This window comes from Phasianus colchicus, chromosome 1, assembly GCF_987193195.1.
Source record: "Phasianus colchicus chromosome 1, bPhaCol1.hap1.1, whole genome shotgun sequence".
Classification (NCBI taxonomy): domain Eukaryota; kingdom Metazoa; phylum Chordata; class Aves; order Galliformes; family Phasianidae; genus Phasianus; species Phasianus colchicus.
Window position 1 is genome coordinate 71536581 of NC_143436.1, and position 23720 is coordinate 71560300.

Below are 23720 nucleotides of genomic sequence, written 5' to 3' on the forward strand. Positions count from 1 at the left end.
GTCTAATGCAGGCTCAGGTTTTGGCAAATTTCTTTCAAAGCAATTCAGTTATTTTCAGGAACAAAGATAGGCAGAAACAAGTTGTTTCGTGTGCATGAGAAGGTGTGTTGTTTTTTTTAATTTAACTGTTTGGAGCAGAAACCTGAAGTTGTCAGATTACTTCGGCACTTTTCTTTATCCTTACCAAAAGCCTCTGAAATTTTTGAAGTAAAAAATTTTTGCATAATAGCAGCTAGCTTTTTTCATAATCCTTAGAAAATAAGGACCTTGATGGTTAATCAGCCCTTACGTACCAAGATAGGATCAGGTCTACCAGAGTATTTCTGAAAGGTATTTAACTTTTGCTGCAAATCCTTCAGTGATAAAGATTTCTCAGCATAACAGAGTTATAGAATGGCTTGGATTGAAAGGGACCTCAAAGATCGTTAAGTTCCAGTGGCAACTGTTCTCTGTGTTTGACTGTCCTCCTCAGTGCAATTTAAATTCTCTCCTCTGTAGAGAAGTCTTTCTATTTTAGCAGCACACAATTCTCTTCTCATTTAGAAGACACAATCTTCTTGCAGCCCTTAAAGCAGTCTAAAATGTGCATGTACCACGACTGTCTTAGCCTGTTCCCACATATGAAGTAGCCAGATCTTCCCTGAAATGTTAGCTCCAAGCTGTCCTGGGCCCAGCACTGCCAACCTTGACAGCTTCTCAGCATCTTTTTGTTTGAGGTACAAAAGATAGTTACAGCTCTGAAAATCTACAGTGATGGATTTCAGAAATGTGTAGTGTATGATTTGGTTTGTCATTCAGCAAGTTGAGATAGTTTCCCTATATGAAGTAAATTGCAAAGCCATAAACCCTGCTAAAAAAGTTCTTTTCAGTGTATGAGTAGTTGTGTACCACTCAGCTTCTTCTGGTACAATATAATAAATTGCCTCTATACCATGTGAAAACCAGACTCAGAACTTAACAAGAAGAACGGCAAAATATTTTCTTGTGTAGGAAATGTGACATTCATTCTCTAAAATAGAATCTTTTTGGATTTGATAGTTTTAATTTCATTTATATGTAACTGATATTTGGTACATAAAATTCAGACTATTTGTAATTCCTTGAAGCTAGTATTTCATCTAAATAAAGAAATTCAGTGTAAGAGAGTAGGAAGTTAGCTAAATAATCAGAAACAAATTCAGGAATAAGCAGTTAGTAGCACTGTGCACTTATTTTTCTAGCCCATGCTCCTCACTGCACAGATCTACAAGGATGCATTTATAGCTTCCTCACTGCCTAGTGGTGTGCATTTCTCTGGCAGCATACCTGTACCTCCTCCAGCCCATCCCTTCTCCTATAGGTTTCCCTATGATCCTGCACACAGTATCCACAGTGTGGTGGTCAGGCATAGACTGCACAGCCACTTCATCCATCTTGAGATGTCTGAGAGCTGGGACAGCACCCAGAGTCTCAGGATGCTCACTCACTAGCTACTGAATACTCCTGCTGTATGATTTTCTTCTGTCCATGAGAGGTAGCATTTAAATAAGATCTAGAGAATACACCATGACTTAAATGCTCGTTGCTTATTGCCTTTGTGGTGCATGACCCCAGAATGAACTCTGGCTCTTGAAAGCAATAATATTTGCTATCTCTTCTTTGTGGTTATTTGAAGGAACAATTAGCACGCATTAACTAAACCTAGAGTGAAGTGTGCAGTATGTAAGTGTGTACCACCAAAGAATAAGATAAAAGATGATAAATTTTGAATAATTCTTAACTTCTAGCCCCAGGCACATCTGTCTCCACAAATATCTTTCTGAATCAGCACGGTGTCCTTTTCCAAATCTTATGGCGATTTTTTTTTGTTGCTGTTGTTATTGTTCTTTAAAAAAATCTGGCTTATTGCAAAACATTTTACATTTATAAAAGAGTAAGTTGTGGCACTTTCATGAATATATATGGGCTTCCAAAAAGATTTACATGGAGAAAACAATTTCAACTAAGAAATTAACTGTGTTGTCTTGCTTCATGATTTCAACAAAACCAAATAGCCTCCGGAATAATTTGCTAAATCTGAGTAATTCTCTTTTGTGGAGTTAGTGATGACATTTCAGAAAACATTGCAGAACTTACTATACCTGAAAATATTCCTAGAGAATCCACACTTAATTAGACAGCCATCCTGTGAAGACTTGTGTTTGCTCTTCACACATATGAATAAAATTAAAAATGCATTTAAGTCTTCAAAGAATTGCTTTGTACTTTGGTTTGCAAGTGATGTTAAAAGAAAACATACAACTCATTAACTGAAGAACTGAGGGTGCTTTTAACTAATCTTTTTGAAAATGTGTATTTTGCATATAATGAGCCACAGTTCTTTTGATACCAGATATTCCTGATAAAAGCTTAATTTTATATGTCAAAATAAAATAAATGAAATGGGCAGTCAGATTTCTTAATACACTGTGAGGGAATAAGAAGCAAACTGTCCTTTCTGGCTGGAGCATTCCTTTGTAAAGAAATGAATAAGCATGTTAGGATCCAAAATCTCAGCATGTGGACTGAATATTGTACTAAGTTCAGAGATTCTTGTACATGCTTTCATTGATTCATAGCTATTGTGAGGCAGATTTGGAGCCAAGCTCATGACCTGATCTTCCTGAAATTTTGTGAAGTCAACATCTTGTTTAGTTGTCTACCTCTACTTCCATTAACTACCAATTTTAATTTGATGAATTGGACGTATTTTTCATCTGAAATTCATATAATCTTTCCTTTTATGCAGTATTATAAATATTTCTCAAATCCAACTTTACTTCTTTCAATAGCAGGAAAGGATGAGATTTTTTCCTTCTTTTCATGAAGATCTGGATTTCCAGTGCTGACACTGGGACTGAGTTCAATGTTTGCTAGCCTGTATGGGCAATCTCTTTTTATTAAGATGGACTTGTTGCTATAACATAGTGCACAGCGATAGCATTAGCAGACCAGTATTTCCTCACTCATGAGTATCATTCCTGTGATTTGATTCTGCCTAAGAATGTACTGAATGTGTAGTGTAGTGCTGTGTCCAGCTGTTGGATTTTTTCAGTTCTGGCTTAGGAGCATGTTAAAATGACTTAGGTTGATTCTGTTCATGGCACAGAGAAATACTCTGCCATCCATCAGGAGAAGGAAGAAAGTTTGTTTTTAAAGCAAATAAACTTGAACATACAGCAAGGGATCAATTTTTATGTTCTCCTGAATGCTGTCAGATAATGAATGTACACAGTGCAGTATCTATAGTGCCTCTTCTCTAATAAATATCACTGCCTTCTTCAGCTCTACTTCTAAACCTACACTGTTGTTTTCAGAATACTTTGGTCAGTCTTAAAATCCAACCCTATAAGGATACCCAAACTAGACACAGCCACCTAGGATCATCTCCTTTATTTAATCCAATCAGAAAGATAGTAAAATTTAAAGGTAAAAAAACTGATGCTCTTCTTAAAAAGTATAGTCTGAGGTGCCAGACCCAGTCCACCTGTGTTTGCAAAGAAAGAGCCACACTTCCGAAAATGGCAACCCTCCTTCAAAAGCACTAACTACAGACAAGTTCATCCTTATTTAATAAATGTCCATTTGCTATATAACTGAGCTGCCAGGCTGAAGAATGCAAGTCAGTATGCAAGTCAACGTATCTTTTCCCATCCCCACTGCCCTTGCTTTCCTATCACGCTTGCTGAATGTACGCTAATCTTCCTCTTGTCTTGTGTTCTCACTTTTCTTGCAGTCGCTGTGAGCGCTTGCCTTGTAATGAAAATAAGGAGTGCCAGAGCCTGCCTCTGAGAATAACCTACTATCACCTCTCTTTTCCTACCAACATTCAAGTACCCACCGACATTTTCCGCATGGGACCTTCCAATGCTGTCCCTGGGGATAAAATACTGCTGTCCATCATCAGCGGGAACCAGGAGGGTTTTTTCACCACAAAAAAAGTGAACAACCACAGTGGCATTGTGGTCATGCAGCGGCAAATCACAGAGCCCAGAGACCTTCTTCTGACAATTCAAATGCAACTTACCCGCCATGGAACTGTCAACACATTTATTGCCAAACTTTTTGTCTTTGTCTCTGCACAGCTTTGATCTCTAACTTACAGGCATAAGTGACTACATTTCTTCTCTTGAGAGTAGCTTGTTTTTTTCCCTCCAATTTTAATAAAGTTTTAGTTCATCTGTTGCATGCTGCACTTGCATTTTATTTACCATGATCATTATAGTTCTTCACCTTCTCCCATCACTGAACATCTGAATTTTGAGAGATTATTCTGTCTACTTGGCATCATTATCAAAAGCAGAAATAAGTGCACATGAAGTAATTATCTGAACGTACTGAAGACTGAAACTATGAAGTTGCTTCACTCAGTAGTGGAATTGGTGTCATCTGTAAAGACACAACTCCATATGCTTAGGTCTAAATTTTACAAGCAAAATAGATACATAATTTGCTGAAACAAATTTAAAGAGTTTCATCATATGGGATATATATATATATATTTTAAATCAAAGTGAATCAAAATGGCACAAATTAGGGCCTTGGTATCTCAGAGACGCCCCAGCACAGAAGTTGCTGTGAAAGCATGTAGCCAGATTCTCAAGATACACCAGTTGTCACTGCTCTGTTGTAGCTATTGCACCTGTGATGATACACACCAGGTGCAAATCTCACTTCTTATCAGGATGGTGTAAAAAAGAATCTCCTCAAAATAAGATTTATTTTAGACCTTTTTTCATCCTCTTTTCTGTAGAATTTCCATTTAATTGTACAACTAATGATGACAAAATAGCAATGTACTCCTAGCAACATTAAGTTAGTAGCAGGGATTCACAGACTATGTCCTGAGAAGTATCTACAGGAATATTTAAATAAGATATTAGTCTCATAACTTTTTAATTTCTCTGACATTCAAATCAAAGCTGGTAAATTTGAAACTTTAAAGACTTTACCTGCCAAAGTAGCAGCCCTCAAAAGTCAGCTAGAATTCTAATATCCGAATATCTAATATCCAAATCTTTCTAATATCCAAATCTTTCTAATATCCAAATCTTTCTTGCCTTACTTCTATGATATCAAGAGCTGTATAGACAATACAAATGGATTTTTTTTAAAATTCTTTTGTACTTTGATTTGGAAGAGGAATTATTTTACTCTTCAGTCCTTGTATTGATAAATATCAAAAGCTCAGCCCCAGATGATCTACAAATCAGTGTTCATTGACACCATCCTGGGCTCAATTTCTCTACACAGGCAGAACAGTCAGTTGACAGATGAATGAAGAATAATCAGGGTGAAAATACATATTGAAAACATCTACCTATGTACATTCAAAGAGCTGGCAAGGTACAAGGTTAGAAACTGGAAACCTCCTAAATCAAGTTCACAAATCTTTATCACCTGAATCCAGTAATTTCTTTATTTGAGATCTTATTTGAGCCTGATCCAGTGCCTGATTTAGTGGTTGGCAACCCTGCCCAGCCAGGATTAGAACTAAATGATCTTTGAGGTCCCTCCCAACCCAAGCCATTCTATGATTGAAATGATTATGATTAGCTGCAAGCTGTTGAGCTCATTGTAAACCAAGGACTGGACTGGGACATGATTGCAGCACTCTGATAAACAATTACAAATTCCCCACATTAAAGCTTATCCCAGCTGGCTGACAGGAGTTCAATTTCAATGAGGAATGCTAATGTTTAATGAGTCTGTTGATGCATACTTATAAATCTTCTGGAAGTTGCCAGTGGGGATAGTGTCCCCACACTGAATACTGAAAGCACAATCTCATTCTACTTGAACTAATGGGATTTCTTGCTGCCCCAGAAGATGCTTGTATATAAATGCCCTCTGGCTACCAGTTCATTATGAGGCCATAATTAAGTAGGATAAAGATTCAAAAATAACATTTGTTTTAGCAAGCATCAGTATATATTTATTTGGCAGGAAAAGAAGAGAATGTAAGAATCTGGTCCTCAGTATTGTAAAATTCTACCACATTCTATCATTTCATTGCATTCAGCAATTAACTCAAGAAGACAGAGATGCTGCAGCATAGCTGGAACTTCCAGGAAGATGTAATTATATAGCACAACTTATGTGTATGGGTCTTTCAAATGAAAATGAAATCAGGGCTCCAAAGAACTTACTCACTGAATCCAGAAGAAAATATGAAAATGAAAGACACCAGTCCTCAAGAAGAAAGAAAAAAACTATATTCAGGAAAGCATTATATGCAGAACAATCAATTCAACTGAGCTATTTCTTTTTTTTTTTTTCTTTTCTAAATAAAAAAAAAATCTGGAGGAGATAGCAGTTCCAACATTCCAATTTGTGACAGAGAAGGCAACTTCAAGAAAAGATTTGAATAAATAAAGCATATAGAAATAAATTTTGTCAATAGTAGCACCCAGTATTGGAGGATGTGGGCAAAAAAAAGGAAGTCTTCAGCTGGCTAAAATATCAAATTTTGTGTAAGGGCAAAATAAGAAGAGTGTTGAAAGCATCATTAGTAGTAAGTATTCAGAATTTGAAATGAGCGAAGACATTGTTCAAGAAGATTCCTAAATACGTTCAGTCAGAGCATTGGAAGAGCAAAGTGTTACCAAGTTCATTCTGGATAAACTGACTGCAAAAGAAAGAACACCAGAAAAGGAAAATTTAGGCAGTAGAAAATGAAAGCACAAACTCAAGTTCATCAGTGTGGATGGAGCACACAAACACACAAGTTGAGCGATTTCGAAGAAAAGAGAGAAAAGATGCAAATAAATAGAGCTGACTCAAAGCTCTATTTGTTCTCATGTCATATAGTTACAAGCTGGATGCATCTATGCACTCACTTTAGTTAGTTGCTAACAAGATCACTTGTGCTCACTGTGATCTTCCGTTTCTTGGGTACAGAGGGTACCTAATTCATGTCACAATGCTTTACTCCAGTGAATCAGAAGGTAGAATTATGAACACGTACATTACTTAAGGCTTAATTGTGAACAAATTAATGACTTTTTTTGGATGAGAATTTCAGAAACGTTTTCATTTGTCAAATGTTCAAGCTGAGGTTGAGGGTGAGGCTTTCTTTCCTTCCCAGGAAGGAGCAAAGGTACTGTGATACAGAAAACTTCATACACTCCCACCAGAATGGTTTTGCATACAAATCCTCATCTCTAACAATAGCTTTGAAAATTTAAGATTCTGTATGTATTGTACAGTACTTCATTAGTTATAAAAGCCTAAAATGAATTACACAAGCCATTGGTTAATGGTGTCCTTCAAACCTTTAGAAGAACCCATTGTTATTCTTTATGTGTTGTAAAGCAAAGAATACTTTCAATTAAATGTCTCAGGATTCTTAAGCATGCTATTGGAAGTAAAACTGGCCTGACTTAGCTGTTATGACCCCAGCACAGTAATGACTCTCTATTTGTTTGTATGTCTGTGTATGTGTAAACATCCACTAAACTCCCATATACACAGTAGGAAAAAAAGGGAGAAAGGGAAATACATGACTGATGCACATAACCTCTGTTCTATTTCTTATGTATTTTGAAATAGACTACTGGAAGTAGTCTGTACAACTTAGCTCTTCTTTATTGCAGAGATGCAAGGGTCATCTAGCTGCTGGAAATCCTTTCCTAATTTGGCAGCTGGGTTTTAAAATAAGAGAGTACAATCTGTTGTTGTAGGTTGGACTATGTCCATATACGCAGAATTAATGCCATCATGAGGCATTTCAGCAGAAAGCCTTGTTCTCTTCACTGATATTTAGGAAATCGTGAAATTTTGTACCTGAATAAAGATAGGGAGTAAAGGATCTCTCTTGATCTGTATCTCCATTCTCTAGCTTCTCTTCTCATTCTCGACTATGGAATGAGAATAACAAACCAGCAGAGGTGAATTAATCGAGCTTCATTGCCTTCTCTTGGAATATGCCAGTTCACACTTGTTGAAGCATGATTTCCTTTTATTATTAATAAAACCATAAAGGCCCTTGAAACATTTTAAAAAGATGGCTTCTGGGTGTGGGCTTGGGTAACGCATTTTGAAAAGAGCAAGAACCATTTGTTTCTAGAGGTATCTGACAAACTAAAACTTCCATTTTTGTTTCCCATTTATTCACTGAATTTTTCTTTCTTTTAATCTTTTAATTCCCTCACTCTGACACTGCAGTCTTTTCTTTCTTTTACTTCGAAATATGAAGAAATGGGCAGGTCAAAGTTGAGATCATTTGTGGGGCTTAGCCACATTGTAAGTCCCAGCACAGCCCTTTCATCTCTCATGAACACAGACTGGGTATTGTGTGAAGTTCTTGAACTGTAAGTGACTTTAAATTCACTCTGGTGGACAAGGGTGAGAAGAAGTCATTTAACTTTTAATAGACTTTCAAGGCCGAGTGAGCAGCTGGTTGAGATAGAATATGGAATGACCCTTTCCATTTCCCCAAACTTAGAATTCAATCTTTGAGGTTTTGAATAATGTAGTTAACTTTTACCTCCCCCAGTTTCCATTTCTCTGTGTTTTCTCAGTTTAGATAGAAAGGGTTGTGTATAAAAAAGACTGAAGAGAGGCTTTTCTGTTTCTTGCTGCACAAAATATTGCAAAAAAAAAAAAAAAAGTGGACTTTTCTGAGATATCCTGCCAGATTTCTAGAATGGAAACAATTGTTTCTCCTTTATACGACTGATATCAAATTGAATACAAGTAGGCTTGTGTAAATCATTGTAGGTCTACTGAAATTGGTGAGACATTCCCAAAGCAATGCATGTGAGGACCTGGTTCTGTTGTAAGGTGACTTTACATGGTATTTTATACTACAGTTCTCCCAGATTTTACACACCTGACTTGATGAAATGGGTTTGAGGTGATTTTGACTGCAACTCTTAGTCAGTATTTTTTTTTTTTTTGTGTGTGGGTTTTGTTTTGTTTTGTTTTGTTTTGTTTTGTTTTCCTGTGGACTAGCAATTCTGCTAATCTGCTTTTGTCAACACTTTTGAGGAGAGGAATGAGTACTTACATCCAGTTTCTAGCTCCCTGGATTGCAAAACATGAAAAAAAAAAAAAAAAAAAAAAAAAAATTCAGAACATACATGCATCTCTCTCTTGTTTCTCTTAGTGTCAGACTTGAAAAGACAGATACTATCCGTTGCATTAAATCTTGTCGACCAAATGATGTCAACTGTGTGTTGGATCCAGTCCACACAATTTCCCACACTGTCATTTCACTACCCACATTCAGAGAATTTACAAGACCTGAAGGTAAGTGGTTTGTTCCTTGCTCCATTTAATAGACTACAACGTATAAAACCTCCACCGGAAATCCTTGCCTAAAGCCAGACTAACTACCACTGCAGTAAAATGTTTGCACAGTTCAAAATTATAGTGTACTAGTCATTTAATTAAAACCTTCAATATCCAGGAGTTTTAATTTTATGGGGCAAAAAAAGTAAATCTGAGCTCTAACTCATATGACTTATCAGTCTAAGGAAATACTGAGTCTGAATTCCAGTTTACCACATTTACTCACATAATAGCAGTGTGTCCCATTGCTTTTTCTTCCCTCTTGCAGATTTTACTGTAGGAAGTAGGTACTCCTTATACTTTTCTCGTCTGTTTACAGTCTGTTGCAAGCTATTGGCAAGTGTCTTGTTCCAAGAATATGGCCTTTATCTCCATGTAGGTCCTAAATCACAAAATGTAGTATGCATTTATACATCTAGTACTGTGATTTGCTGACTTTTGAGCTCTGAAAAATTAGTATACATTTTCTAAATACAAAATGAAGGGAAAATTCTATAAAATAAAGGAAGGAAGGATTGGCCAGAAAGCTTTCTAAGCTAAGATTTTCAAAAAACATCCCAGTGAACAAAAGGTGTTTTCCAGCCCCACGTGATGCCCTTTAGTGTGTATTTCTTTAATTCCTTCATTTTCCATGGTACCTGGGAGCCTTTATATCCTGAAGTTTCAGAAGGATTACACTCACTTTGCTTAATTCACATATAAAGAATCAATCTTTTTCTACTTGCCATTTGTATTCACTTTCAGGCAGGTTTACTGGGATTTATCTGTGCATCAAGAGGTGGAATGACTGCCTTCATCTCAGCTTCTTTGTAGGATGAGCCACTCATCAATTTACTGTGTGATAAAGACACAGGAAGAGAAGAAGGAGAGGGAAAATAGAAAGATCGTTCTTAAATTTCTATTTCTGATCCACCCAGAGTCTCAGCCTTGATCCTTCAGGAAACTGTCCTAAATGAAAGCCAAGGCTGATTCTTCATGTCTCTATCAGTCACTATCACTACCCTTCCAGGTAGGGACAGAGAGCAGGGCAAGAGACATCCCAATCCCTGTTCAATTTAGCCACAAATAACTTTGATTCAGAGGTCTGCTCTAAAGAATACTGGGCATACTGCCTGCCTTAGCTGGACCTACTTTGCAGAAAATGAAGGAATGCTCCATAGCCACCTTTACTACCAGACACACTCCATCTGTTTTACCAGGTGTACTGGCAGCAGAGCTAAGGATTTAGCCCAGGACTCTTCCCAAGCAGTTCACTCCGTAGTCCATCATGACTGAACAACAAGAGATGAGACTTAGCAATCTGAAAGTAATACCAGAGCCCAGAAGACATTCCTGAACTGTAATTCACTGCATGGCCTTGGGTGAATTCTTACAGATCCGTGCTTTGGTTTTATCATCTGTAGAGCAAGGATAATAATGTGAATAATAAAATTTCTCCCTCACGTAAGGGAGTTAGTTTATTAATTAATTTATTTATTTGGACCTAAATTTCTCCTCCAATTCTTAAAAAGACTCTACAATTTGTAATATCGATACTTCGTGTAACTGCCTAAGGTAATGAGAGTTCAAAGGTCTACCTGTTTGGCCCCTCTCTTCTCCCCACCCTGTGGATCTTTAGCATTGTCCTTTTTATGTACATGCTAGAGGTCTGATGCATTTCTAAGAGTGGTCTTCCTGGACTCTAAAGTAAAAGTGTTTTGGCTTCAGGGTTCTTGGATGGTACAGGGGGAGAAAATAAATCCATCTGAATGTTCTCTTCCCACAGAAATTATTTCTTTCCATGTTAAAAGACAAATGAGAAGGAAGGAGAGAGGGATATTAGTCTTCCACTGGCTTTGAGAATAAGTCATTTTGGATCAAATGTTGGGTTTCTCAGTGATATTTTCATTACTTCTCAGTATATTCTGTGATACCTTTTATTTGCAGAGATTATTTTTCTTCGTGCCATTACACCTACATATCCGGCCAACCAGGCAGATATCATATTTGACATAACAGAAGGAAACTTAAGAGAATCCTTTGATATCATCAAACGTTACATGGATGGTATGACAGTGGGTGAGTAGTCATTTCTACGTACAATACAGTTTCATATTTCAATAATATTGTAGAATAATGTCAGAGATTTGAGTAATTCTTTCACACCTTGATTCTCAAGGCTCCATTGATTTAATATTCTCTTTCTCCAGTCCAGTATGACTGATTTGTACTCATATCACCATTTTTTTTAAACTGTTCTTAAGATAAGTGGCCTAAACCTTAATTTCAGAAGCATTTTAATTTTATTTTTTTTTTTCAGAATTAACTCCAACTGCAAATGCAAATGACTTAACTTTAAAATTATAGGATTTGGCTATTATCAGCAAGCCAAATATAAAATGTATAGTCTGTCAGAAGAAAGACTGTAAATTTAATTAGCTCTTCTTTCTTGTTTAAACAGCATGGCATCAAGTTTTTTTGGATAATAATTGAATTTTTATTGCCAGAATAAATTTTCTGAATCTGTTTCCTGTTTTAATGTTAAATAGCAGGCTTGTTCAAGTGTAAATTAATACCGCTTTCTGTTGAAGGTAAAAGGGGTCTGTCAAATGCCATGGTTTACAATAAATTTGAAAACCAGAATTGATCATACACATTTGATTTACAGCCTCATTTTGGCAGAGGGGAGATTTACCAGTGTGTGTGGTCATGTGCAAGACCTGCAACTCATCACATAGGAGAGAGAGGCTGCAGGACAATGTGGAATTGCATATTATGAAAGGTTTCTTCCAGAGCAGGGCTCTTTAGGAGGATATACTGTATACTGTATTCAGTACATAATCTGTTGAGTATATCTGGTATATATACATACAGATACACAGAAATATATTTAAAATGTTTGTTGTGATTTGGCTCTCACCCTGGGACCCAACATATTCAGTTGTAGCTGGCAAATGATGTGGAAGTCACAGAGCAGGAGCAGTTCCAGCTGTGTTACTCAGCCCCATGTGAATTGCTACTGCAGTGGTAGGGGAATATTCTGTGTTTGTCATGCTCAGAGAATGAATATACGAGGGCTGTTCTGAAGGTAATGCCTCCAGTTTTATTATGTTGGCCCACAATGTGAGAGGCAGATGTTGGAGGCAATAGGAATTGAACATTTCCACCAATATTCCGTTACATTTTGTTGCCAGACAACAGATGGCAGCAGAGGGGCAGTCTGGAAAATGGCGTCTGACATGGAAGGTGTCATTGAATTCCACCATGTGGAAAAAATGAGACCCGTTGGCATTCATTAACACTTGCTGATTGTTTATGGAGACCAAACAGTGGATGTGAGCACAGTGAGGTGGTGGGTGGTGCATTTCAGCAGCAGTGACTGGGACAGTGGGTCACCTCCGCTGGTGCAGATTTTTACAAGTGCAACATGCAGGCTCTTGTTCATCGCTGGCAAAAATGCGTAATTAATGGTGGTGACTGTGTTGAAAAATAGTTTTTTGTAGTTGAGAATTTGTTCTATCAAATGCTGCTACCGTGCTCTTTGTATTTACTGTAGTTTCCATGGAAACAAATAGGAGGTATCAATTTTGGAGCAACCTACGTAGCAAGTGTGCTTTATTAAAAAGTGATATTTGATTACACCCTATTAATGCTTATTTATGGAAAGAAAGGATGGCAGTTCCCAGTGAACACTTGTGCTTCAGCATCTGAATGTGTGTTGTATTAGGCAAATGTGCAGGTTTTGCTCAGCTTTATACACATGCTTCTAGGCTTGCTAGCAGTATTTGTCTGGATGGAGAGAAAAATCATTGTTCTTCCATAAATTTTGTGATAAGCCATATTCAGCATGATCTGAAGGTGGCACTGTTGCATTTCAGAAGCACAATATTACAGTGTCAGCTGTACAAAGGTATTATGAACTGTAGATAAAACAAGTCATTAGGTTTATATTTCTTTCTTTATCAAACAGAGGTATACATGTGAATGCTGAGAAAGAGGGAGAGTCTGTTAAAGCAGGATGATAAGATTACAGATTTCAAGAACTGGGTTGATTCTTTAAAACAGTATAAATGTTATCAGATCCCGCAATAGTTACAGTAGTTTGCTTTTTGTGCTATGTGCTTCTTTCTGTCTGAAATAAGAAAGAAGGATGTGTTTAGAAACTTGACTGGCTAAGGTATTCGCCTGAGGGAAATGTTTCCATTTTGAATAATAGGACTGCATGTCAATGGTATTTTACTTGGTAAACTGGATATATGCCTCACAATGAGAGATATTCCATGTTGAAAGGATGTGATATATACCCAAATACATTCCCAGCTTTACTGAAGAATTGGGCAACAATTTCATCACCTCAGTTCCCCCATGTGCAAAATGGAGATGATATAACTTGCCTACTGTCTTAATTAATTCTTGTATGTAAGAATCTTAATTAATTCCTCTATGTAAAAGTACTTCAAGATTAATGGATGGAAGCTGCAAAGTAAACTGCCTGCAGCAGAATTGGAAAAGAAAAATTAAGCCCTGCCCCTGGAGGGCGAGGGGCTCAGGACAGCATGCTGTCTGTGTGAAATTAGGATTGCAAATAATTCTGCCATCAGCAGTTCTGCTGTTCCCATCATAATATCACTTTTCTTGTTAATAATAATCAGAATGTTATGTGTTCCTGTAGAAGTTTGCTAGACAAATAAATAAGACTGCATCCTAGTCTACAGGAATTAACTATGCTAAATCCCTTTTATAAAGAGAGGGGAAGATTTTGCATAATGATGGAATAAGAAGAAAGGTGAGGTGATATCAGAAAGATTTGTTGGTTATCCCATTAAATTAAAAGAATGTAAAAACTATGGGAATGTAAAACACGTAATTTAGCAGAGCAAATGCCAAACTATCTGAGTATCCAGCATCCAATGTTATAACAGATGAGTATTGAGGAATTTTTCTCCAAAAATAATGACCCAACTATTGTAATCATCAGTTTATGTGCTTCTGATTTCTGGGAGAGCACATCTGAGCTTCTTAATGGCCACTAATGGACATAGTCCTCTTGAATCTGTTCAGGTTCTTTTAAAACTTTTCTTTGCTTCTTAAAATACAGAGGAAAGAATATATGTACCCTGATAGTATGTTATAGATGCATGGGTAAAAATACTAATGTTCATGTTTCATTCTGTTGTAATATTTCAGGAGAAATTATCAGAATATCAAAGCTATTTTATCTTATAATGGAAAGTAGGTCACCATTAGATTACCATTTTCTACAAGAGTAAGCATGGAAAATCTCTACAGGAGTAGCTGCATCTAAGCTGTGTTTGTGTGAATGGAAATGGTCTTAAAAGTGTAACATTTTAAAAAATGAAAACATGCAGCTTTCTTTTGGAAAAATGCTTAGAGAGAGGGAGGATCTGTGAAAGATGGATTTTCAGAAGGAAAGCGAGGACATTGGTATTGAGAGAAAATTATGGCCTGAAGAGAGTCAGATCATCAGTTTTAGTCATTATCCCATTAAGTTGACACTGAGCCATCAAAGAGAAGATGTAAAAGAAGCTGAGAAATATGTAGGAATGGATGGAGAATGACTGATCAGTCTGGTTTGTGATTTGCTGATGGAGAGATGGAAGCTGAGGTCATAGGAGGAGTGTAGGAGCACGTTGTGAGGAAGGAAAAAGAGCGCTAGAAACAAAGGAAGGATTTAGGTTAGAAGAAGAAAGAACAAGCTTTCCCAAAAGAGTTGTAGGAGGAGCCACCACCAAAGTAGGAGATGAAGGAGACAAGGACACTATTGCAAAGTAAAAGAAAGAAAATATATCAAATGGGAATCAATGACCAGTAGCAGTAGCAGAGGAACAAAAAAAAGTAAGCACTGACTACAACAACTAGCTATTCTGCCCTACAGAAAGTATCTTTCAATGGAACAGAGGGAACAAAAGCCAGCCTACTGGGATGGCAGTACATAGACTTCATGCAACCTGGGAAAAAAAAAAAAAAGAGAGAATTGTGCAAACAGTTACCTCCAGTATCTCTACCCAATTGTATTAGAATGCCAGACTTTTTTTCCTTGTACCAAAAGTGCTAAACTCTCTGTTGCCTGGTGTAGTTACAGGCCAAGGGGCCACTTAATCCAAAAGATTCAACTTGAAGCTAACAACTGCACATCGCTTGTTAGCATGGGTGGGAGAAAAAAAGAAGCTCAGACCTATCCAGTTTTGTTGTTTTTTTTAAAGCTTTTATAGACTTCTCACTGCATTCCTCCTTTAACCAGCTGTCAGTGAAAAATGAAGAATGCATTTTCAACCTGTACAAAAATGTCCTATTAAGGCCTAAGGTATTATCAGATACTATAAAACATTTTTGCCTTCAGCTATGCATTCATTTCCTTAGGTGACTGTAATACCACCTTGTAGTCTGGTAAACATCAGGAAAGTTTTAAAATTTCTTAATATAACTAAAAGTACTGTTGGCAGGATGAAATCTTCCCCACCACATTTGATGGCAACATAAGCCTATATTTTTTTGCTTGTTAAGCAGAATGATACTATTCTTAGCAAAAATCCAGAGCCAATACAATTAGGAGAGCTTCCCAGGGGTGTTGTGCTGGTGCTTGAATGTGCTGATATCATCAGTTGCTTATAATTTTACAGATATGCACTACTACTCTCCATTGTGATTGGTGTATGCATGCATTCATATTTTTCAAATCATACTGTTACTGGAGATATCATTTATATTGTGCTACTGAATGTGTTTTTTAGCTTGCAATGAGATCTAGGATTTGTTTTATTGTTTACTTAAAGCAATTATTTGAGGAAGCTTAATTTATCACAGTTCCTGTCATTTAAATTCTTCTTCTGCCACCAATTAGCAAGAGACAGCGATGTCAGTTACGTTTGCAAGGGTTTCACTGCCAAATTCTGTCCCGTTTCCATGCTCTTTTCCATGTGCGATAGCTCATGATGTTACTGTTGAACCATTACAGAGAATGTCTTAACTATTGGTGTTATAACACTGGATTTATTGGTAGTCTAATTTTTACTATGATACTATGATCCTTTAGTATATTCCAGAGTCTGGACAGAAACATTTTAAAAATGAGCCAAAGATAAACCAAAATAGATGGCAAATGTAACTGTGCTTGCAGGAACCCATACTGATTGGGTGTGGAAGTAGGAAACTGAACAATTTTTTTCCTTTTTGGGCAAACCTGCTCTTAGCACAAAGACACTTCAGTATCTCACAAGCAATTTGTCCATCCCCAGTTACAGCAAAGTGTTTTCACAGTCAGCACGTGCATGTTTGTATGGCCTGTTAAATTCAGAGTTACTGGGCTACTAAACATGGGTTCTGACCTTTGACAGGGGACACTGAAGTGCCAGGCAAGTGCCTTCACATTTCTCTCTGCTTCTGTATGCTGTTTCTCTGCTCTCTTTACCTTTCAGCCAGAAGTTGGCTGGCTCTTACCGTGCCTTTGTACAATATTTAGCATAATGAGATCCCTGGACTGATTTGGGCTTTCTGTCAGGGAAGTAATGTTGAAAGTAGCAACTCACCTACAGCTGCTTTGCTGCACTGAAATTGAGCCCAGGCAAAGGCAGAGCAGGAGTGTCCAGGAGAGATCCAGTGTTTGCAGGGGCGAGGATTTCAGCACATACGTTATCTTCCCTTGTGGATACTCTTCTGGAAAGTAAGCAACAATAGCCAACTTTTGTTGTGACTATAATGTCATTAGCATGAAACAACAATGGTGTCTGGCAATACAAAAACGATGTTGTCCAGTCATTCACAAATAGCACACAGAGCGGTGACATAATTCAGCAGGTTTTTAGACAGGCTCTTGCAGCCTTACATTAAAAAAGACACAGGCTCTTTCAGTATTTTTGTTCTAATTGTAGCCAGGCTTGCCCCTTTCACAATAGAAGCTCCTCTGCACAGAATGTCTTGCGAGCTTTTTTCTATACCAGCTTGCCCTCTCAAAATTAGTAGTTATACATTTGCAACTTGGGTGCCCAGAAGCTATTTGGTAAATGGGATCCTAGATTTATTGCCTGAACCTGCCCTTCTCGGATGCTGCTGACTGCACTGTGCTGTAGTCAGATCTCTCAAAACCCTCCCTTCCCTCCAGAAAAAATGGTAGGCTGCAGAGCTCTTCTTGAGGCAAATAGGCATCTCTAGCAGGAGATGAATTTTCATTTCACATCTGAGAATTGCTGAAAGTTCCTTTCTGGTGAGAATGAGTCTCCTGCTGGAACAAAATGTCATCCCTAGTGCCAAATTTTGCCCCAGCACATTGCAAGTAGCTGGTTAATCCCACTTTTCCATAATCAATATTCATTTCATTCCTTGGGTAAGAAGAAATAATGTATTACAAAATCATTAATCCAGACCTCCTTTGATTGCAGTTTTTATAATCCAGACAAATAAATAATACTGCAACTCTGACAAAGTTTTGTGAGCTGCTGCATGAAGCATAGACCCTGCCAGCTTGGGAGAGAAAGTGTGTGAGTCAGAGAAGAGCTAAAGGGACTGCTGAAGGTTGTTGGCTCACATTGCGTAGTGTGCATTTTTTGGTATTAATTTCAAACTCTGGGCAGAAATATTACATGAATGAATGAATAAAGCCGCATTTGTAATCCAGTACACCAAGAAACATACTATAGAATTCCTCTTGCTTTGACCCAGTTTAAAGAGTATTGGAAAACCTGCTTTTCTGAGGATCTTCAAGTGTGAAATATTTGTTCAGCACATTAAGCTACTTTAGCTGCTGCTCCTGAGTTTGTGTGTGTTCATAGTAGGAATTTCATTCTTGCAGTAGTTCCGACACCCTATAAAAGCTGGAGACAGAAGATAAGAAACTCAAAGTATATCATAAATCTTTCCCTACATGATGCAAAAATGCATGGCACATATAAAAAAGAACAATTTTATTTTTAAAGGGGTCAAATGTCACAGTGACCTCTTATTTCAGTCTTATTTTGTGAATTTAGTCAGGGATTAATCCACATTAACATTCAGAAATTATCTTTCATCAAAAATTCTGCAAATAATGCCAGCAGAGCTGTTGCCTCTACATGATGACTGAGCAGCTATTTGAAGGCTTTCATGGCAAATCCTCGGGATTAGGTACTTTTTCTTCCTTGATAGATTGAATCACAGAGCTATAGCATGCTGTATGCCATAATGTGGCTCTTTGCCAAGAAATGTTTAGGGTTACAAAAATTAATTGCCCAGGTGTCATGGTACTACTACATGATACTACTGTATCAAAACTTGGCTGAAACTGAATAATGTAGCAGTGGGATGAGGTTGGGTAAACTCAGCCACTCTCCCTTAATGGACTAACTACATGCATGTTAAGCACTTAGGTATTACTGTGATGGGCATTAAACCTCGAGTAAAAAGGAGTGTGGAAATAAAGTATCAGGAAGCAGATATATGTAATTTTGAATCATTTCAAAGTCTGATTTTCAATTCAGCCTTGACGTTTTTCCACCTGTTTTTGTAATACATAAGATTCTTATATTACACAAAGTGTGATGCATTCTCCAAGGAGAAATAGGAAGGATTAAAATATTTATGGTGGAAACTATTTTTTAATGAGACTACCTCAAGTACAGTTATTGCGTTTTAGGCGTGAGTGATTTCACAGCATTGTCAACATTAAAAGCCATTGCAAGTTTTGGCTGGAAGGCAAACCAGAGATCTAAAAGCACTCTGAGTTTGCCAAACCAAGTTAAGAGCACATCTCTCTGAAGTTATTTGGTATCCTTAATAAAGATCATAGTATTTGTAAACCAGCCAAACCTCAGTAAAATCAAAGGTTGTTTTTAATTCTTTCATAATACCAAGGCTCCATGTGATCCAACATGACAGATAATAGCTTTGAAAACATTTACCATTTGTTTCTGGCCAAAAATATATTAATACCATGAGGCCTCTTTATTGCCTCTTTATTTGGTGCATTTCAGCAATCAAGGCTTTCTAGAGAAGCCCAAGCGTTGATGAAACTCAACCTTGTCAAGTAGTTGAAGGATACAATTTATAATAAATTGAATCCCAAATTTCTAATCTGTTGAAGAAGGTTAATCAAAAAGATCCTGTTTTCTTAGGTACAAGCTGAAATGCAACTCATTTACTGTAATTTCTTTCTTCACTTTCCTTTATTCAGAGATAAAATGAAAGGCAAAAAAAGAAGCAGGTAAAAAATGTAAGCTAAACTAAAGGAAGATCTGTACCGGAGGTGAGAATTCCTGAGATCCTGAGTACCTGTAGTGTTAGACACAATTATTAGATCAGATTTTAAATGAGAACCTTGTCTTTACACAGTTCATAAATGTTCACTCTGTCCAAGGTACACTGTGTACGTATTAGATATATAGGCGTTGCTTATGGTCACAGCACAAGCCATCAGTATTACATGCTCTTCTTTTCTGAGGGGCGTCTTGCTCTAAATTTGATACTCTTTTACATCTTTTGGAAAAGGATCCAGTATGTCTCTCAGCTGTGCTGTTAAACTGTTGAACGGACCCGAGGACAGACATTTTTCTTGATTCAGAAATAATGTGCCACTACAGTCAGTGTTGCACCAACTGACCCACATCATTTGGAGTCATGTTCATGCTATTGGTGCAATATTCACTGTTTCAAAACCTGAATTGCTGTTGCCTTTTTGTTTCCTAGTAGGAAAAACTGATGTTGTATTACGGGATCTGGAGTTCTGTCGATGCTCAAAAGGGAAATCTCCAGTCTACATTTGCAAAAATACTCCAGCCTTTTCCCTTCTGTCAGCATTAGTGCTTCTGTAGCAAATTTCATTTTTGTTTATCTTTCAGGTATTGATCCAAGAGAAGGGGTGGAGGATATAGGACTACTATTTTTTATTTTAAGCCAACAGAGAAATGTAGCTTATGAAAATGTAATTGTACATCTCCAAACTTACTTCTGTAGCATTTTATAAGCACTTGTTTTCTCAACAGTTGAAAGTTCTTAGGAATTTGAACTGAGGGGACAATGTTTCAAAAGCACGTTTTTCAAAATCTTGTCCCAGATACTTCAGCAAAGGTTTGTACAGCAATTACACTCCTATGAAGCATGGAAGCATGGCATTAGCATGGAAACCTTGAAAATGTTGAGCTCTAAACTTCATTCTCCTAATCTATTCTTTTATGAAATGCTTCCCATCAAACTTGAATGAAGGTCTAATTCACAATGTTGTGAGGGCAATATACTTCAAAGCAAGAGGAAATCTATTTCAGTACTAGCATTTTGATTAATGAGTTTTCTGAATCCTTTAACTGTATTTATGTTTGTCAAGTGTGACAGTTCCAGGATTAATGATATCTTCAGAGCTATTTTTCTGTGTATGGTTTGACGCCTGCAGTGATGATTACCATGAAATATTTCATTTTCCAATGAACAGCCGCTTATTAATAAAGGAGATTATATAAAAAGCTATAGAATGCCACATAGCAGGAGTCTACATTGTTATTGTCACAAATAATTGAGAGAAATATAGATAGCTTTCACACACACACACACGAAAGTGATAAAAAAAAATGAAAAGGACTGTTAAGCTTTTGAAAGATGGAGGAATCTAAGGTGTGCATTAACCTTCTGAAGCAGCAGACATCTGGTGGGCTGGGAAATACCTGCAATTTGACAGCTAGATTGTGCCTTTAGGCACAGTCATGAACTAGGGGAGTGGAGGAACATACTGTTTGTAAGACTGCCTACAGAGGCACAGCCTTCTGCTCTGAAGTGCAACAAGAAAGGCGTCTACAAGTACATCAGTAGTAAAATGAAGACTGCCCCAGTTGGGGCAGGAAATCTTGTGACAAAAGACATAGGGAAAGTTTAAATATTCAGCGCCTTCTTTTCTCATTCTTTACTGATAAGACTGGTCTTCAGGAGTCACAAGACTCTCAGAACAATTAGAAGGTTTGTAGCAAGAAACCCTTGTCCTTGTTGAAGGGGGATTATGGTATAGAGCATTCAAACAAACTAGACTTACCAGGGGTCTGTGAGACTTGTTGGGGTATATGCACAAATACTGAAGGAACTGATTGATGTCACTGCAAAACAATCCTCAACTGTTTTTAAAAGACTGTGGTGATCAGCAGTTCCTGAGGTCTGGAAGAGAGCAAATATCACCTCAGTCTTCTAGAATGGCAAAAGGAGGTTCTGTGGAAGTACAGCTCAGTCAGCCTCACCTCAATCTCTAGGAAGGTGATGGAGCAAATCCACATGGAAACTATTTTCAAATATACTGAGGACAAGAAGGTAACCGGGAGTAGTCAGCGAAAGTTTATGAAGGGAAAACAATCCCTGACCAACCTACAAGCCGTCTACACAGAGATTATTGGATGAGTGAAAGAGAGGAAGAGAGCAGATGTCACAAGGCTTTGAACATTATCTCTTTCAACAACTTCATAGGCAACCTGAGGAAATGTGGACTAGATATGTCTATAGTGAGGCGGTCTGAAAAAGAGCTGAACTACAAGGCTTAGAGGGTTGTGAACAGCAGCATAAAGTTCAGCTGGCAGCCAGTTGCTAGTGGTATATCTGAGTGATCAACCAATACTGTTCAGCATCTTCTTTAATGACCTGGATGAAGGGTCAAGAGTGCACCTTAAGAGGTTTGAACAGAATTGTGAGGAGTGGCTGATACACCAGAGGATTGGGCTACTGCCCAGAGAGACCTTTGCAGGTTGGGGAAAATGTGCTAATAGGAATCTCATGAAGTTCAGTAAAGGGAAGTGCAAAGTTTTTTCCCTGAGCAGGAAAAATCTCATACTTTAGAACACACTGGAGGCTGACAAGCTGGAAAGTAGCTCTGGTGAAAAAAGACCTTTCTGTCTTGGTGGACACTCTGTTGATAATGAGTCAAAGGCAGGTAATAGCCTCCTGGTCTGCATTAGGAAGAGTGTTGTCAGCAGATTGATTGATCTTCTCTGGTAAAACACATCTGAAGTGCTGTGTCCTGTTCTGGGCTTCCTGGTACAAGACAGATGTGGGTATAATCCAGAAATATGTGCTGAAGAGGATCAAGGCACTGGAGCATCTGCTGGATGAGGAAACTCTGAAAGCTGGAACTGCCCTGCCTGAACAAAAGGAGGCTCGGGAGAATCATAGAATCACAAAGTTGGAAACAACCTATAAGATCATCTAGTCCAACCATCTTCTCATTACCACTGCTATCACAAACTAAACCATATCTCGCAGCTCCTCATCCAGACGCCTCTTGAACACTGCCAGGGATGCGACTCCACCACCTCCCTGGGCAGGCCATTCCAGTGCCTGACCACTCCCTGAGAGAAGTTGTTATTCCTCATATCTAACCTAAACCTCCTCTGATACAACTTGCTGCCATTTCCTCGGTCCCTGGGAGAAGAGGCCAAACCCCTCTTCACCACAACCTCTCTTCAGGAAGTTGTAAAGTGCAATGAGGTCTCCCCTCAGCCTCCTCTTCTCCAGACTAAACAATCCCAGCTCCCTCAGCCGCTCCTCATAAGATTTGTGCTCCAGACCCCTCACCAGTTTCGTTGCCCTTCTCTGGACACGCTCCAGGGCCTCAATATCTTTCCTGGAGTGAGGGGCCCAAAACTGAACACATTACTTGAGGTGCGGCCTCACCAGTGCTGAGCACAGGGGGATGATCACCTCCCTGCTCCTGCTGGCCACACTATTTCTAATGCAGGCCAGGATGCGTTGGCCCTCTTGGCCACCTGGGCACACCGTCGGCTCATGTTCAGCCGAGCATCAACCAACACCCCCAGGTCCCTTTCTTCTTCTTCTTATCTTATCAATGTGATGAGGGGAATAAGGAAGGTAGAGTTAGAGTCTTCGCTGTAGTGTCAGTGAAATGGCAAGCCAAAGGGTATAAATGGAAATAATATGATTTCCATTTACACATAAGAAAAAAAACTTTTTTTGTTTGTTTTTGTTTTTGTTTTTTTTGTTACTATGAAGGTTGAATATTTGAACAAGTTGTATCTTGAAGTCTCCATGCTTGGAGATATTCAAAACCTGACTGGACACAGCCAAGAGCAACATGCTGTAGGTGACTGCTTTGAGAAAGAAATGGTACAGTCGTCAGAAGTGTCTTCCATTCTCAGCTACTCTGTTATTTTGAGTGTGGTGTTGTTGAAACCATGACAAGACTGGATTGCTACAGAAACATTTTGTAGCATTTACTCTATGAAATGCAGTAAAACATTCTCTAATGTGTGATATTTGAAGCGTTAGATTTTCAAATTTGAATTATCAAGGAATCAAGGAATTATTCAATATCAAGGAATTATCCAAGAGGATGTTCACTTATCTCTACTCAGGCATGGTATAGGAGTCATTAACTACTCCAGTAACTAGCTGACAGAAGTAATTTAAATCATTACATTGACACAACCTTTTGGAATAAAGAGAAGCTACTAGGAATG

General features: G+C 37.9%; 1 protein-coding gene across 2 annotated transcripts in view; it reads left to right on the plus strand.

The window, feature by feature from the left end:
- FBLN1 (fibulin 1) overlaps positions 1-23720 on the plus strand; it is an 84320-nt gene that overhangs the window by 48990 nt on the left and 11610 nt on the right. Inside the window, exons 15-16 of one of the 2 annotated variants that reach the window (XM_031597245.2) lie at positions 9128-9270; positions 11239-11370. In XM_031597245.2, coding sequence (XP_031453105.1) covers positions 9128-9270; positions 11239-11370 — 275 coding nt within the window. Of the gene's footprint in view, positions 1-3754; positions 4193-9127; positions 9271-11238; positions 11371-23720 lie in introns of those variants that run through there. The other variant, XM_031597247.2, reaches the window with a different exon arrangement.